Source organism: Malaclemys terrapin, chromosome 10 (genome assembly GCF_027887155.1).
Source record: "Malaclemys terrapin pileata isolate rMalTer1 chromosome 10, rMalTer1.hap1, whole genome shotgun sequence".
In the NCBI taxonomy this organism is placed as follows: Eukaryota; Metazoa; Chordata; order Testudines; family Emydidae; genus Malaclemys; species Malaclemys terrapin.
This window is the reverse complement of record NC_071514.1, coordinates 53,960,347-53,979,141: the sequence shown is the minus strand read 5'-3', so window position 1 is coordinate 53,979,141 and position 18,795 is coordinate 53,960,347. Positions and strand designations below refer to the sequence as shown.

General features: G+C 43.2%; 1 protein-coding gene across 2 annotated transcripts in view; it reads right to left on the bottom strand.

The window, feature by feature from the left end:
* The window catches only part of CREBBP (CREB binding protein), a 175,561-nt gene that overhangs the window by 70,270 nt on the left and 86,496 nt on the right, over positions 1–18,795 (bottom strand). For both annotated transcript variants that reach the window (XM_054041404.1, XM_054041405.1), the window contains exons 4-5: positions 8,581–8,830; positions 7,841–7,954 (exon numbers count right to left, since the gene is read on the bottom strand). In XM_054041404.1, coding sequence (XP_053897379.1) covers positions 7,841–7,954; positions 8,581–8,830 — 364 coding nt within the window. The remainder of the gene's footprint in view (positions 1–7,840; positions 7,955–8,580; positions 8,831–18,795) is intronic.

Sequence of the window (18,795 nt, the reverse complement as noted above, 5' to 3'; positions counted from 1 at the left end):
TTTTTTTTTTGGGGGGGGGGGAACTTTTCCATAGGCCTTTCCTTACTACTTCCCCAAAAGGCCTGTCACCTGGCATTACCCATTTTCTCCACCTGGAGAGGCAAGCAAATGGTCACAGGTGGGGTTGAGTCCAGCTCCCTTTAAAGGGCCCAGCTACCAAGTGGCATCAGTTTTCTGAAGGCCTGCCTCAAAAATTCAACACAGAATCTTAGGCAGCATCTGGAATAGGAGTCAATCCCTTCATGTTCACAGTTCTGAGCTTCTGGGAATGGGATTGTGAGGTTGACAGGATATGTGAAGATGCCTCATCTTCAGCACTGGGGGCTGTGCAGCATAAATCAGATCAAGTTGTGCCAGAGTGTCTTTAGGATCAGAACACACTTCCAGATGCAGACTCAGCCGAGTGCGACCAGGATCTCAGACTGGATTCTGCTGGCATTTCTGCCCCGAAGACAGATACTCACATGGCCTCCTCTAAGAAGCTTAGTCTGAGTCAACTCTCCTGGGTGTAACAAAGCTGAGTAGAAATGGATTTATGAATTGAGCACCGATCTGAAAGGTGCCCGTCTCTTAAACCAAAGAGACATCCTGTGTGGTTCTCCATGACAGGATGTTAAACTCTCATATGAGGGGCACTGTTTGAAGCCTATTGTCTTAGTTTCTGCCACTACACAGGAGCACCCACATCAGTGCTGAGGAAACTAAATTTTCTTTAGGCTCCATTGAAACACCCAACAGAGGAAAACTCTAACACTGTTTTTAACAACAATTAACTATTTTACTGAAAAAGCAAAGCTTTCCCAAGGGGAGGGATAGCTCAGTGGTTTGAGCATTGGCCTGCTAAACCCAGGGTTGTGAGTTCAATCCTTGAGGGGGCCACTTAGGGATCTAGGGCAAAATCAGTACTTGGTCCTGCTAGTGAAGGCAGGGGGCTGGACTCGATGACCTTTCAAGGTCCCTTCCAGTTCTAGGAGATGGGATATCTCCATTAATTAATTAATTTATTTTTAAGAGGACTAACGGTGAAGCAATGGACATCATTTCTAGATTTCTAGATGTTGCTAATGATGGTCAAGAAGAAGAGAGTGGTGGTTGGGGTTATGCCCCTTCATATGCCCTGAGGTAGTGGGACACTAGCATATAGGCAGCATGCATGCAGTTTCGAAGGACAGTGTACTTCAAAAGTTCCAAGCTTATGTGCATATTTACCAAAGCAGATAAAACTTGAAGCAACAGTGTTTTTTTCTTCATTTAAAAAAAAAAAAAAATATTTCCAACCTATGTCCATTACACTTGCTCGCAGTCCAAGTCTCCTCCTAGCTTCCAGTCCCAGTCTTCGTCCCCAAGCAGGCAGATCCAGCCTCCCACCACCTACCTAGCTTCCAGACCCATAGTCCTTGCCAAACCAGTCCCATTCTCCACTCCCAGCTCTTAGTCCCAGCTTTGCTGCCCAAGCAATCCCAGACTACTCCTCACTCCTCCACTCCAGCCTCCCCACCAACTTTCGGTCACAGTTTCTCTCCCCGAACTCCAGTCCCAGACTCCTTGTCTTATCCTTCTCTCCCTCACCCTCCCTTTTGTCCCCTTTGCAGTTGAATCACGCCATTTCCTCCTCAGACATGGTGCTTATGTGTCAGCATGGGATCACAGAGTACAGGAAATACAGATTCTCTGCTTTCAGTTCTGGTGCCCGTCCCCACCCTGGCCCAGAGAAACTGGGAGCATTAATTATAGGGTAAGTATTCTTGTCCCCATAGCCCTTGGCTGGAGCATGCGCAGTCGCTGTATGAGGATGGCACATGTGAATGCCAATCACATGTAGGGACTGTGAGGGGATGAAGAGTGTTCAGTTGCTCTGTAGGGATGGCATATGCGAGGTTGGGCAGCACTAGGAATAGTGAGAGGCTCATGTAGGCTTAGTGAGTACAGAATCTTCAAAGACTTAACTGCTAAAAATCAAAGACGTCTCTGCTGAGACTGTGCGAATTGCAATTTTTCATAGGTTCGTAAACTAGTCCAAATTTGCATAAATTTTCAAGGGACAGAAGTAGTCATCTCTTTGACATCCCCTTGCCAAATTAAGTCACTACCTCAAAGCATGGGGGTACCAGACGTGTCCAAAAGGTCAAGATTTATTTATTAATACGGGCACAGCAATGCATTTTGCCCTAGCCTCATTCTTGGAAATTCCTTAACCATTTTATCTGAAATTTTCCAAAAAAGTTCAAGCTGACCCAGACACTTGGCATGGAAAACTTTAGTCCAAATGGATAAAAGTTTTTCAAAGTATAAGCAACTGAAAACAGGGTCTTATAAGAGGAAGTGTCATACAACCTTAATATAGGTGGTGTTACCTTTAATAATAAAAATAAGTACCGTATATACTCGATCATAAGCCGGTTCGTTTATAAGCCGACGACCCCCGCCCCAAGATGGATAAGTAAAAATGGAAAAATTTTATAACCCATTCATAAGCTGACCCTATAATTCAGGGGTCAGCAAACTTTGGCTCTCGAGCCATCAGGATAAGCCGCTGGTGGGCCAAGATGGTTTGTTTACCTCGAGCATCCACAGGCAAGGAGGTAAACCTAAGTAAACAAAGTGTCCAGGCGCGCCAGCTGCTTACAGCAACTAGTGGGGAAATTTTTTTTTTGGGGGGGGGGGGAAGAGAAGAGAAGCTGGGAGTCAGGAGAGTAACCCCTGTGACCACCCTCCACATTACCCCACCCCTCGCCTGGGACCCCCACACTCTCCCCATCCCATCCCTTCCCACCTTATCTGGGGAAGGCCAGAGGAGGATGACTCTGGCCTGGCTGGAGCTGCTCCAGCAGGCTGGGCAGCGTGGCCGCAGCATGCTCCAGCGGGCCAGACTGGGCGGTGCAGCCGCAGCATGTTCCAGCAGGCTGGACCAGGCGGCACAGCCGCAGCATGCTCCGGCGGGCCGGACGGTGTGGCCACAGCCTGCTCTTGGGGGCGGGGCCGAGCGGCACGGCTGCAGCCTGCCATCCCCGCAGCTGCTTTGGAGACCGGGGGGGGAGAGCAGCGTGGCCAGAAGTGAAGAGACTCTGGCCCCGCCTCTTCCCTTCTGGCTCTGCTGCCTCTCCTTGCTCCCACTGTTGGGGGGAGGGGCTGTGTCCCACCTCTCCCTCTCTATAACTGTTCATAAGCTGACCCCCTTCTCTGGTGCTTCCCTTTTTTTTTCTAAAACAATTCGGCTTATGAACGAGTACATAGGATACTTAAGATTACATTTTATATCAAGGATATAGTTGAGATCAGATACATACATTCCTTGTAGAAAATCCAAACACTCAGACTTAAGTAAGATACCCTAAAAAGATATAGCTTCACACCATTCATTTGATAAGCACGTGAGGCACTGGATTCTTGACGTAATGCAGAGGGTTCCAGAAATGAAAAGGTTTACACATGCACAGGTGTAAAGATTTTAGAAAATTTGCTACAGTGGATCTTGAAGATCTTGGCAATTGGGGTTGGAGGCTAGGTAGAGGAATTTGTCCCAGGAGTGAGAAAGGTTAATGAAATGGAGGAGTGTCTGGCTGGAACATGAGTTACTGCAGGGTATAAGAAGATTTCAGAAGTTTGGGGATCAGCAAGTGTGAGGTGGTTGTTACAGGGAGGGGGTATCCACCAGATCTTCCTACGTTTTGTGCTCTTTCCCCCTGAAGCTGCCCCTTCCCTATCTTTAAAAGATAGTTCTGAGGACCAACATGCATCTGTGCTGTATTTGTATATAGCACCTCTGCTTCAGAATGACCCTCTAGAACTCAAAGGGAGTTTGAAGTGTTCCAGATACCAGTGAGGTCTGACTGATCCAGCATGCTCCAAAATTTGGAAAGCATTAAAAACATTGGGAAGCACAGACTCAACAATTCAGAAGGTGGAGCCACATAAAAGCCCAGCACAGATGCAACAGGGATTCAAAGTGCAAATTTTAAGACAGACAATGGAACAGGGCTACAGATTCTAGTGCTCTGATGGCTCACCAGATGGCTATCCTGAAACATTATCCTGTTTGCATCACAACTTGATAGAGAAGTAAATGTTACTGCTCTTTCCATTCCTTTCTTTTTCAGTTTTTTCCATCATTTTCTGCCATGGACATTTTTAACAATTACAGGAGATATGACAAGCAATCACATCTAAAAGCAAGCATAATTTAATTTGGGATGTTGTGAATCAGCACACCAATGTTTGTTTACATCCTTGTGTATCATGTTGCTAATGTGCCAATTTTCAGTTGCACCCCATTAATTTAACTGAATTTTAATATTACATTAAGAGGGCCTAAAGCGTGAGACAGGTGCGCCTTTGTGTTCTAAATCTAAATAAACAAAATGTAAATATTCAAACACTTAATTTTTTTAGCTTAGTACAAGCCATGAGAAGTCATGCATATCACTTAGACATGCATTTCAGATTGAAGAATTTTGCACATCAGTGCACTGCTAGGCAGTAAGTGCTAATGGTGAGTAGTGCTGAATTACGAACAAATTGAGGAAAAGGAGGTGGGATTTGAGATTTGCATTGCCTTCTCCTTCCAAGAAAAGATGGCAAATTCTGCAGTTACCCTCCATCTTTCTGTTGCATCCAAGCCAAAACATCTTACTCAGAGATCTAATAACGAAGACTGCTTTTTACATAAAATTTATTTTAATTCAAGTGCTCTTACTGGTTTGATAAATCACACAAGTGACAAAACAATGAATGTATGAACAATGCACAGCCAAGTGTTCTGCAGTGACTTAAATTAGAAGATCACCATGATAACACCTGCATTATGACTGCTAGAAACTCTGTAGTTAGTAACTTGAGAGCAAATGCTCTGAATGGATTTCTCACCGGAATTGATCAGATATTAAAGCTGCTATTTTTTAAGATTAATACTACCAGCAAATGTCTCAAAAATCAGTTATTGCAGAAATGAATCACTAGCAATTAACCATGCCTAAAAGAAAGGGAGACCAGGGAGGTGATTGGTAAAACAAGTAACAGTCAGCATAAAAGGGCTAATTATATTCCTCAAAATGCGTTAATTTATATTATCTATTCATAAGAATGGCCTAACTGGGTCAGACCAATCATCCATCTGGCCCACTAACCAGTCTTCCAACAGTGGCCAACACCAGGTGCTTCAGAGGGAATGAACAGAACAGGCAATTATTGAGTGATCAACTGCCTGTAATCCACTCCGAACTTCTGGCAGTCAGAGGCTAGGGACACCCAGAACACAGTTTTGCATCCATGACCATCTTGGCTAATAGCCATTGATCCGTCTATCCTCTTTGAACTTATCTAGCTCTTTTTGAACCATGTTATTATTTTGGCCTTCACAACATTCCCTGGCAACAAGTTCCACAGGTTGACTATGCGTTGTGTGAAGAAGTACTTCCTTTTGTTTGTTTTAAACCTGCTGCCTATTCATTTCATTAGGTGACCCCTGCTTCTTGTGTTATATGAAGAGGTAAATAACACGTCCTTATTCACTTTCTCCACATCATTCATAATTTTACAGACCTCTATCACATCCCCCCTTAATAGTCTATTTTCAAAGCTGAATAGTCCCAGTCTTTTTAACCTCTCCAGCTGTTCCAATCCCCTAATCATTTTTGTTGTCCTTCTCTGTATCTTTTCCCAATTCTAATATATCTTTGAGATGAGGGGACCAGAACTTTATGCAATATTCAAGATGTGGGCATACCATGGATTTATATAGTGATAATATGATATTTTGTCTTATTATCTATCCCTTTCCTAATGGTTCCTAATATTCTGCTAGCTTGTTTGACTGCTGCTGCACATTGAGCAGATATGTTATTCACAATGACTCCAAGATCTTTTTCTTGAGTATATTACATTGTCCAATGGGCATTATTTTGCATTTATCAATATTGCCCAGTCACCCAGTTGTGTGAGATCCCTTTGTAAGTCTTTGCAGTCTGCTGTGGACTTAACTATCTTGAGTAATTTATCATCTGCAAACTTTGCCACCTCACTGTTCACCTCTTTTTCCAGATCATTTATGAATATGTTGAACAGCACTGGCTCCAGTACAGATTCCTGGGGGACACCACTACTAAAAACTGACTATTTATTCCTACCCTTTGCATCCTATCTTTTAACCAGTTATGATCCAGGAGAGGACCTTCCCTGTTATCCCATGTCTGCTTACTTTGCTTAAGAGCCTTCGGTGGGGGATCTTGTCAAAGGCTTTCTGAAAGTCTAAGTACGCTATAAACACTGAATCACCCTTGTCCACAGGTTTGTTGACCCCTTCAAAGAATTCTAATAGATTTGTGAGGCATGATTTCCCATAACAAAAAACAATGTTGACTCTTCCCCAACAAATTGTGTTAATCTTTGTGTTTGATCATTCCGTTCTTTACTATACTTTCAACCAATTTGCCTGGTACTGAAGTTAGGCTTACCAGCACATAATTGCCAGGATTGCCTCTGGAGCCTTTTAAAAAAATTGGTGACATATTAGCTATCCTCCAGTCATCTGATACCAGAGGCTGATTTAAGTGATAGGTTACATACCACATTTGTTTAGTTCTGCAATTTCATATTTGAGCTCCTTTAGAACTCTTGGGTAAATGCCATCTATCCTGGTGACTTATTACTGTTTAATTTATCAATTTGGTCCAAATTTATCAATATGTTTCAAATCTGAGTAACTTGCACAGGAATTTTTCAACCTAAGCTAACCTAAACAAAAGAGAATGGTAGAATCACTTTTTTGGTATCTTCTTTCCAGTCTTAACTCCCTTTGCCTTCGGTGAAACTCTTCCACCTCTTTCTTACATGGCTTATTAGCTTGCCACACTTTCCTTGTGGTCTCAGCGCCTACACCAGAACTAAGTAGAACTCTTTCAAAACACAACTACTCAAATTTGCAGTTCATCCCTGACCCTCAGTTATTTCCCACCACCTCCCTCGATGACTTGAGACTTTTCTTTTATCTCCTTTTCAAATTTACTTTTGCTTGATATCATTTAACAGACTGTAGCATGCACGCTAGCACACTGTTAGAGCTTCTATCTCAGTTTATTTTAATCCAGCCCAGCAATCCTTTAAAACCCACCAATATAATTTCAACAATTATCTGCTTCGAGGACAAATCAACACAAAAGACCAGAAGTTAAAAAATAAATATTACCTAACTGTAATATTAAGCTATTATGGTGGAGTTCACAAGAAGGCTTACTAGAATTTCAGCCATTCATTCAGTTTCTTTAGGGTTAAATATACAGTTCAATGCAGTTTTACTTCTTAGGATTAATCGCTGGGACACATGCATGAGATCTTCCTCTCCACAAACCTGTTTCCATTTATGCAAATTTGTTTGTCCTACATTGATCAATAGCACCCTTGGCTAAGGACCAGACTTGAAATTATTTCTGATATTATGAAAGATAGAAAAGAATCTTACATCTTCTCAAGTGCCATCTGTGTGCAGATAATGTATTGCACAATTTATGGGAATAATAAACTAGACTCACTAATAATTTGACTGACCTACCTTAATACAAAATGACAGCTAGAAATTATCCTGTCTTGGCAAAATGGATGTTGTCTTTCTGGACTGGGAATTTCCCTTTGTCATGAATCAGGTATTAAAAGTAATAACTTGAATATAATGATCAAAAAGGGAACTGCCCAAATGTATTTTTATAACAGAATACCATATACAGCAAATGAGTTTATCAAACCACTATAACTCAAAGTCCTTCATAGTACGGTATATTTGATTCAGTTTGTTTTACCTATGTCATTCTAATGTTTGTACAGTAGCTGATAAGTAGAAATGATCACTTACGTTGTTGGTTTCTTTTGTCACTGGCATTTTTCAAAGGGAGACACACAGGACAATCATGCCGAGTACAATTCTTCCAGTGAGAGATGATTTGTCGTGAAGATGCACAATGAGCAACTATCAAAAGAGTGAGGCAATAAACTTTAAGGTTAAATCTGGTTTTATGGCTCTGAATAAACTAATTCCATTTCCAATACCCTCATTTTCTTTACTAAATAGTGCTACAAACACCAAAATCCCAAATACAACTACACAAAATGTCAGGACTTGAACAAATAATGAACACCTCTTTCTCCGGAGAGTACATTAATGAAGATGCTGCTCTGAAACGCCAAAAACTAGTTCAGCTGCTCTGACATGAAGGAAACTAGTTCAACAACAATCTAATGGCTTCCACATGCTAAGCTAGTAGAGATCAGGTATGCTGCAGATGTGACATCCTTGATCTGTGATTGGAGAAGTGAAACATGCTACTCTTTCAGGAGTAAAATAGTATTAACAGTGACCTTGAAAGATTAAATATTTTATTCTTTCTGCTAAGAACAACTGTATGATGGCGGTAACAAGTGGCAAAACTGGAAGGGGAAAAAAAAGCAAAAAGGTGTAGCAGCGATTTAAAGAAAGGAACTTTTATGCCACGGGAAAAAGTCACTGTCAGCTGGCAAAAACAGTAGAGAAAAAACCCACTGGAGAGTAGTAAAGAACTCTTATATTCATCTTCTGAAAGAAAAATTTGCTCTTACCTTGACAGGCTTTCCCAGCTTGACAATGTGTCATGTGATTGAGGACATTCTTCATGGTTCGACAGTGTGGGAGAGCACAGGCTCGCACCTCTCCATTTGCTTGCTCTCGTCTCTGACATTTGTGGGCATGAAGCAGTAGAACCAGTTGCTGCTGTATCAGTTTGCGTTTCTCAGGATCTGCTGTTGGTCCAGCCGCCATTGCTTGTGTTGGTACAATGCCCACCTGCTGTACCTGGGTTTGCATCTGTGACTATGAGAAAATATTTTGTTTTCATGCGTTATCAAGTACATTTCACATACATGTAACTGAGAACAGCATTAATGTGTAAGATAAAACAGGTGACACTTGATTTCAATGAGCGAAGAGTGTGTTCAGCACTTGGAAACGAGACAGTCATTTAAGAGTCTAAATATAGATTTAGTCACCCATTTTCCAAAGTCATAGATTATTCTTATCTTGATAACACATTTAGCCAACCTGGAAAAGGCTGCTGTTGCTAGATTCTTTATAGTGAAAAGTATTTCTGCCTCTACTGTTAAAATTTTGATGCCTTCATCCTCAGCAGGGACAGCACTCTGAATCTACTCTCAAACTGACAACTTTAGTATCTAATGGCAAAGAAAGTGACAGATCCACACTGTTGCTCAAGGTCTGTGAGTGTCTTATCAAAGTGTCCATGGCATGGAATCTGTCTGCAAGGAGATAGGAACTTGTGGCAGTTGAATCCAGGGTCACCACTATAAACTCTATGAGTTACGTGGGAGTCAGAATAGACTTTTCCATGTATACCCAGATTCCAAGGATGCCGGGAAGTAGAGCAAGGATAAGGTTGCCGACTGAACTTCCGACTGGCATCTGCCTGTTTGAAGCCAGTGGTCCAAGTGCAAGAAGATGGTGTAGCCATTTTATCTCATGTGTGCTACTAACATTAAGATGACAACATTTGTGAAGACCCTGGATGCTGTTGCCAGCCTGAACTGTAGTACTTTGAACTGGCAGTGTTCCTGTCCTACTAGAAACCTCAGGAATCCTTTGAGGGATGGGTCAGTGGGTTCATTTGACAGTAATCATTTTTCATGTCAAGAGCTGCAACCCATGTGTCCTTCTCCAAGGAGAGAATTATTGATGCCAGCATAACCATGCAGAATTTTAGTTTGAGAATAAAAATGATCTCAAGAATGGGCCTCAATCCTCCCTTTTTCTTGGGAACTATGAAATCGAGTAAAACTCTTTCCCTTGATGCTGATATGGCACTTCCTCTATGGCACCTCATTCAAGGGAAAATTCCATCTCCTGCTGAAGGGTCTCATCATGAGACTGCTCCCTGAAAAGACAGGAAAGGTGTTTTTGGAGGAGGTGGGTAAACAAACTTGATTGTATAGCCAAACTGGATGGTATCTAGGACCCACAGGTCCATTGTTATAGCCCTCCAGTTGAGGGCAACATATGCTACACAGCCACCAAAATGGACTACAGAAACAGGTGGGAATGGCCTCAAGGTTGCAATGCTCAAGCATCCCATCAAAAATAGCTTTTAGCAGCTGGATGAGGTTGGGTGGCTATCACCAAGGTGGACAGTTCGGCATACCTTGTCATATGCACTCTGATGCTTGTGTGGTGGTTCATATTCTTATTGGTGATAGAAAGGCTGTGAAAGGAATCTTTGCTTATACACCTGTTTATGATGATGCTTCTTTGGGGCTCATGAATGCCCAGGAAGAGGAGTGCTGTTCTGGAGTCTTTTAGTGAGACAAAGGCTTGTCTATTTTCTTGCTGAAAAGACCAGCTTCATGAAAAGGCAAGTCCTCAATGGTGTTCTGAATCTCCCTAGGGAACCCCAAAGAGTGAAATCACAACACACTACATTACTACTGTGGTACCAGATGCGTCCACAGCTAAAATCTTATTGCAAGGTGCATAGAGGCTACCTTCCTTAACAAGGGTTTGGAATTGGGCCCTGTCCTCCTGGGGGAGTTTGTCTTTGAACTCCAGGAACTTCAAGTAGTTAGCAAAATATGACTTTATAAACAGGGACTGGTAGTTAGAGATTCTGAGAACTGAATGCTAGTGGATGTGAATACCCTCCTCCTCAGACGATCCAGGTGTTTCACTCCCTTGTCCACAGGGATGGCTTTAGGGTGTTGCTACCTGGATTAATCTGTGGCTGCTTGTACTACTAGGGAGTTGGGGGCAGGGAAGGTGAACAAGAATTCTTCCCCTTTTGCAGGCATGAAAGTAATATTTCTCAGCCCTTTTAAGGGTAGAGGTACATTACAAGTGTATGCTATACCACTCTATAATTGCCTAAGAGGAGAGGGATGTGACACTCTGTTAGAGTGCACAGATCCAAGCTGTAATGCATAAAGATTCCAAGGACTCCAATAGGGCCTGTATGAAGGGTTCAACACTGGTTTGGTGTAGGGGAAGGCACGAGGTACCCATGATCCCTTGGAGAGTAATCCTACTTGCATGGAGGATGGGTACAGGAAACTCTCAAAGCCCTGTCTGGATTAACCTCTCTGGGAGATGGTAGTTTGTCCTGGACATCGGATTCAGACGACAAGAAGGCTGGATCTATCTCCATCAGAGGTACTACTGGTGCTGGTGGAAGCAAACACTGGCTCATGGATGGAGAAGGGGAATAAATCATTCTTTCTGAAATCCTCTTCTGGCATTAAAATGTTCCTCTGAAGTACCAGGCCCAAAACCAGTGGAGATTGTGGGTCTGGAAGGTTGAAGATATTCTCTGGAGTAGCATATGTCTCAGTATGTCCTGGAGCACAAAGGGTCCCAGTTATTGGTTCTGCTGGATACAGTGCCGCAATAGACTTAGTGGTTGGCAGAGTCTACCTTTGGAAAAAGAGTCCTGTCTGCAGCTCTTGGTCCATACCAGAGGACGTTGGCGGCTTGCGAGAGGCCACGGTCATCACTGCTGTCAACAGTGGTGGCAGTTCCACTGGAGCCTTGTTCCTGCATGCATTCCCTTCATGGTCACGAGGGCTTAGGGAGACTGAAGTCCTTGGGACCCGCATGTGAAGACTCACCTGACTTGGAAGGGCTCGGAAAGGGATCCTCTCTCTTGGAAACAGACTTAGAGGAGAATTTGTTTTTATATTTGTCAGAATGCCCCTTTACTCTTATGAGAAGCCCGAGATAATGGGTAGATTTATCTGATCCGGCCTCTGCTCCAGAACTCATGCTTGGAGGTACACTGCTTGAGGACTGTAGCGGTTGTATAGGGGCATCTCCTGGCATGGATCTGACTGGCGTCTCATGGCTTTCTCCATGAGGTACCTCCTCAGTCAGAGCTCTCGTCCCCCTCAGGTCTGGGGTGGGAAGTAAAGCAGTAAAGGCAGTACTGGTGGTAGTTGCTGACTGAGAAGGAGCAAGAACACAAGACAGTTTTTAAATCATGTGATTCTGGGCACAGACCTACTCTCAAAAGGTAAGAGAGAGAGAGGGTCCCTGGGGTGGGGAAAAACAAAGCTACACTAACTATAAGAATACTATAAAAACACTAACATTATATACAATTATATTTAGAGAGATTAAGACAATGCGAGAATAGCTCCGGGCCGAGCATTCAGACTCAGGCCACACAGCAGTGAAAAGGAACTGAAGAGATGGTCGATCTGCACCTCCCCATACTGCCTCAGTGCTGAGCACAAGGAAATCCAACATGCAGCTGTGGACCAATGGACGCTACTTGCAAGATTTTCTGGTCTTAGGTGTATGGTGCACACGCATGCCCATTTGTGGAATACACACCAGGACCAGCACTCCAAAGAAATTCCACGTTTCCCTCCCTACTCCTAACTTGATAGTCCCGTTTGTACACCCAAGAATCACATTAGTCCTCTTAGTCACAACTTTGCATTGGCAGCTTTTGTTCAGTTGGTTATGATAGTCAGGATTACACATTGCTTAATTTCACTGCATGACAGAAAACTGAATTACTGGGAAGATATTTTGTTAAATTATAGTTCCTTTAAAATACTACTGAAAATTGAGCTGAGCCACAGAAAGTTTTTGTAGACAACATCCAAAATTATTTGAGCTCTTTATATACTCCCCTACGGGCAGGGTCAAAACCTCTCAATTTCATCATTTCTTCTATCAAAATCACTACATTATGCAAAACCAAGAGAACCAACCAAGTTTATTGAGAGTGAGCATAGAGGAACATGCAAGATCAAATGCTGAGATTCAGCAGACTAAGTTTGCTATAAAACATTCTGACAAACTTAAGTCAGAAGGAGAAGAGAGCTGCTCCAATTCACGTTAGAGAAAACAACTGAGAAAGCTTAGGACTGGGTGGTTATATTAGCTTCTTAAGTAATATTCTTGAACTCCATCTGCTGGTCAGAAGAATAATTGTAAAATCTAAACTTGTATTTGTAATGTACAGTAGCCAAACCCCTGGGCATATCAATCATTGTCTAAACAGCCCACTGAGAACATTATAGATGTATCTGTGGTTTCCTTGAAGAAAATACTCTTAAAAACTTGATTCATGCAGAAATGGATGCACTGAAAAAATTGGGTCAACCGGATAGAAAAAACTTAAAAAGGCACTCTGTTACTGTCTTATAGCCAATGTGCCTACACGCATTGGGGTTTGCAAAACAGTCTGACAAATAAAGGGTGGTCACAAACTCTTGTAGCTCAGTTGCACAGGGCTGTGCATGCCACAACGTGCAAAATGTTGCTTAATTCCTTCATTTAATAATATAGGGTGGGATCACCTCAACATCCCCAATAAAAGCATGAGTTATGATGATAGATCCACCATTACAACTATAAAACAAAGACTACTAAAATCATACTAAATCTCAACAAGGTCTATCAGCATGTTTGCAGCATCCTTTGAAGTTGAGGTTTGAGGGAATTTCCTTTTTCTCTAACTATTCAACCCAGAAATCCCTGCACTGAAAGCAATACTGATTGTATTCTGTGACAGTCATGAGAGGCTTCAGGCTCTCCTTCTAGGGCTCTGGGTACTCAGATAGCTCTCACTGCTGGAATCTATATAGTGTGCTGAGCAGTTATACAATGCTTATATCAGTTAATTACAGCTGGTTATCCCCCCCAACATTTTTTAAAAAGAGCGGTTAAAAAGATACTTTTTGTTCTTGACATGCAAATTGATATTTTCATAATATACATCTCTATCAATCCAGTGCCATTATTGAGAACAATGGATGTAGCTCCAGTATCCACTGCTCAGATATTGTTTGGACCCAGGAAGAGAAAAAGTTCCTTAGCTTGTCCTGATGCTAAGACTCTGTGCCTAGACCCTTTTACCCTAAGGCTAACCATTTAAAATGCCAAGGGTTCTCCTTGTTACCTCTTTGGCACTGAAAGAAGTTAACCTTGATAAAGCTTGCTTTCTTCCTCAAGTGGCTTCACCTCTTTTTCATGAACAGCAGGCTGTAGTCTCCCTGGATTCATTCCTGTTGGATTCTACCCTGGGGTTATCTAGGCCTCTTCTAAAGTAGGCTTTGGAGGCAATGCAATAATCCTTAATCATTCAAAGAACCACTTTCACTATCAAAAGAAAGCTGTCTTTTAAGGGCAGGGCTATTAACCTGAATTTGGAGGTCTGGGCTGTGGATCTAAAGGTTCTAACCATGCTGATACCCAGGTGAAGTTATGATGATTCCACATGAAGGAATTTGGTTTTATAAAGCTAGGAAATTACACACAATCTACATTAAAAGGACATTAAGGTTGCAAAATCAAGTGCTCAAAAATTAGGAAATGCCAGTACTATGTTTTCTTGTGCCACCTTAATTTGCTCCCTTATGTGTTTACATCATGACACAGTCTTTAGCTACATGACAACATACTGCTATTTCCACAGAATTCCTGTTTCAATCAGTTTACAGGACAGACCACGCTCTGAGAAATCAAAGTTGTACAGTGAATGAGGCTGTTGCTTGTAGGACTCCTGACTCATTTGTTGCAGAAGTTTCAAGATACATAGTGAATAAAGAGAAAGGATGATCTCATAGTTAAGACAATTGAATGCCTGCCTGAAGAACTATATTCTATCCCTACCTCTGCCACACAGTTCCTGTGTGATATTAGGACAGTCACTTAAAGTGGAGGTTACTTGCCGTAACTGGTGGTTCTTCAAAATGTGGAATTCAGATAGGGACCACACACGAAGGTATGTGCATGTGCACCATGTGCCCGAATCTAGAAATTCTTCAAAGCAGTGTCCATAGGCCCACACATGCACAGTAGCTCTCCTTGTGCTCCCAACCAAGGGTAGAAGAGGCACTGCGGGTTGATGCCCCTTCAGTTCCTCCTCTTACCGCAAATCCAACAGCATCAAAAGGAGATGGGACAAAGGGTGGGTAGTAGAATACAGACAGGGACCACACATCTCAAAGAAGCTACAGTAGAGCAAGTAACCTCCACTTCTTTGAGGGCTACTAATTATGTGTATTCCACATGGGGGTGACTGGCAAGCACTGTTCAGACTGGAGGTGGGTGGCAGGAAGCTGGTAACAAAGATGCTTGCAATACTTCCAATCCTATCGCTGTCTGAGGCAATGCACTTCCGATCCCATCTGCAACAGAGGCATGAACTAGAGTGTAGTGTGTTGCAAACATTGGGACAGAACTCCTGGTAGCTTCCTTGGAGCAGGATGTCAGATACAAGCTGCCTCCACATGTCTATTTGCGTGGAATGAGTTGCGACAGCCCCAGGGGAAGAAATTTTTGCTATCTTATAGAACTCCAAGATGCATCCCGAACGAAACCCCTTAGAAATCCTCTGGGAGATTCTGGTTTGCCCACGCAATCTCTTTGCTATGTCAATAAAAAGTTTCAGGTAATTTCCTAATAGGTTTGGTTCTTTTCAGGTAGAACATCAGGGCATGCCAGATATCAAGGGAGTGGGATCTCTTCTCTTCAGAAGCAGCGTGGGGTTTTGGGAACAATACAGGTAAGTATCACTGAATTGAGGTGGATCTCAAACAATCTGGGGGAGAAATCTGGGGTGTAGCTGGAGAGAAACCTTTTCTTTGTGAAACACTGTATAAGGAGGATCTGCCATGAGGGCTCCAAGCTCGCTGACCCTCCTAGCAGAAATGATAGCCACAAAAAGCCACCTTCACAGACAGGCTGGTCCTGGCACATGTTGCCATGGGTTCAAAGGGCGGACCTGAGAGTGTCCACAGGACAAGGTTAAGGTCCCACTGATGTGTAGGTTTAAGCACTACTCAGAAGGTCCTGATCATGTCTTTCATAAATTGTGCTGAAGCAGGGTGAGTAAAGATGGACCATCCTTCCACTGGAGGGAGGAAGGCACTAATCACTGCTAGGTGTACTTGCTGAGAACTAAGAGCGATCCCTGAAGTCCTCAGGAACAAGAGATTGTTTAGGACAACTGGGATGCTTAAGGTATCTATAGAATGTTGGTGCAGTTGAATCCAGACAAAAAAAAGTCTCTCCATTTGGCCAAATAGCAGGTTCTAGTAGAATCCTTTCTACTTTGGTTAAGGATCTCCTCAATGGGGGCCAAGCATGAGCATTCTATTTCCGACACCCATCCAAACACCAGACCATGAGGTGGAGTGAGCCCAGATTGGGTTGGTTTATTCCCCCCCCGCCTCCCATCCTGGGTTAGGAGATCTGGGAATGGGCAGACTCTGATTGGTGGGTGGGCAGGCAGACATCTTCAGAAGTTCCATGAACCAGAACGGTCTGGGCCAGTAGGCGGCTAGGAGAATGATACTGGTTCTGTCATGACATATCTTCCCCATGACTTGTAGAAGGGGAATGGGAGGAAAGGCATATCTGAGGCCATTTGTCCAAGGCAGCAGAAGAGCATTGCCTTGGGAGTCACAATCCATGGCTCCTCCGGAACAAAATAAGGGGAGCTTTCTGTTAGCTTGGGATGCAAATATTGGAGTACCCCACTGCGTAAGTATCTTACTTAGGATTGTCGTGAACCTCCCATTCACGGTCTGCCAAGAAGCTTCTGCTTAGTCTGTCTGCAAGGGAGTTGTGAATACTGGGGATATAGGCGGCCTGTATCGTGATGCACTTCCTGACGCACCAGTTCCAAAGTCTGATAGCTTCCAGGCAGAGGAAATGAGATTTTGCTCCTCCCTGTTGGCTGATATATACCACAGTGGTGATACTGTCCAACATTATCTGTACATGGAATAAGCATATGAGTGGAAGGGAGGCTTTGCACGCAAGGCAGACTGATCTCATTTCCAATACGTTTGTATGTAGCCTGTTCTCTCATGAGGTCCAGATACCCTGACCAATGTGATTGTACAGGTGAACATCCCACCACAGGAGGAAGGCATCTGCCACAATGGTGGCCAGGGGTGTGGGAGGGCTGAAGGGAACCCACACCATGACCAACAAATGAGGGAGGTGATTGATTGAATTGATGTGGTCCTTGTTCAGTTGGCAGATTGAATGGAGCCAAGCTTGAAGACACCACAAGTGGAGGCTGACAAACAGCGTCATGTAAGTGCGTGCGGCCATGAGCTTAACAGTGAAAGATACCTGTGCACTGTAGCTTGTGGTCTGCAGGTAATGCATGAAATCACGTTGGTTATTTTATGAATCCCGTCTGCAGGGAGAAATGCTCTTGCAGAAACTGAGTCCAATGTCACCCCCATTAAATTTATTGTCCTCGTGGGTAACAAAATGGACTTTTCTTTGTTTATGCAAAACATCTATGGCTGATAGAAGCTGTACGAGAAGCCTTGTCACTGACCTGACCTCCTAACAAGAGTGGCCTACCAGGAGTCAGTCGTCTAGGTATGGAAACGCTGTATAGCCCTGGTGCTTCATCTGGGCTGCTACCACAGAGAAAACCTTTGTAAATGTTCTGGGTGCTGTAGTGAGCCAAAAGGGGAGGACCTGAAACTGTTCCTGGCCAACCGTAAAATGCAGGAACTTCCTGTGTGATGGGTTAAGGTCCATGTGGAAATACACATCCTTTGTGTCAAGAGCTGTGAACCACATCTTTTCCTGAAGGGAAGAGATTATCAATGCCACTATAACCAGAATTTCAGCTTTCAAATAAAGATGTTGAATTGCCAAAGTCAGGATGAGTCTCCACCCTCTGTCTTTTTTGGAAATTGAAAATACGGGGAGTAGATCTCCGTCCCATGATGAGGTGGGATACGCTCTATTGCCCCTTGGTGCAAAAGGGATTCTAATTCATGTTGAAGAATCACCTCATGAGAGTGGTCCCCAATGTGGAACCAGGAAGGGAGTTTGAGAGGCAGGAAGGAGCGAAACTCTATGGAGTATCCCTGATGGATAATTTCCAGAACCCAACTGTCTGCAGAAGTGTTTAGATTCTATAGCATTAAACTGCAGTTTCAAAAAGGAATTATGCAGCTGTGCAAATGTCTTCATAATAGAATTATAAACAGGGTTCTGACTTTACCAGGTGGCAACCAGCCCCCTTCTATAAACACACCATCAAAATATAGATGATTTTTAAGACAACACAAACAAGAAATGAAGGAGCACTCCTCTGACAACTGGATGGGACTTGGGCCTTGGCTACACTTACCTGGTAGTTCGACGGCTGGAAATCGAAGTTCTGGGTTCGACTTATCGCGTCTAGTCTGGACGCGATAAGTCGAACCCGGAAGTGCTCGCCGTCGACTGCGGTACTCCAGCTCGGCGAGAGGAGTACCGCGGAGTCGACGGGGGAGCCTGCCTGCCGCGTGTGGACCAAGGTAAGTTCGAACTAAGGTACTTCGACTTCAGCTACGTTATTCACGTAGCTGAAGTTGCGTACCTTAGTTCGAATTGGGGGGGGGTAGTGTAGACCAAGCCTAAGACCTGGAAGTTTATGAGATTTATATCCTCTCCTGCCCATTTACATTTCCTTTCAGACACAGCCTGAAGCGAGGATTCCTGAAATTCCTGCTAGATTTAAGAGAGTTATCGAGAAGACAAGGATGGAATCTGTGCATCAATGCTTCTGCTAAAGAATGGCAATGTTTCTACTGTCAACCAACAGTAAGTAATTTGCATCTCATGGAGAGGCTTTATCAGTTTCTATAGTAACTGCTATCATGTTTAAGAGCATAAAACATAACTGAATTTGTAGTTTCCATAGAAACTATACAAGCAGTTCAATTAAATTATTCCTAATACATTGAGGGATATTAAAGCAAGTGGTGATATTTTAAATTTTACTTTGTGAAGAAGCAGCAAGA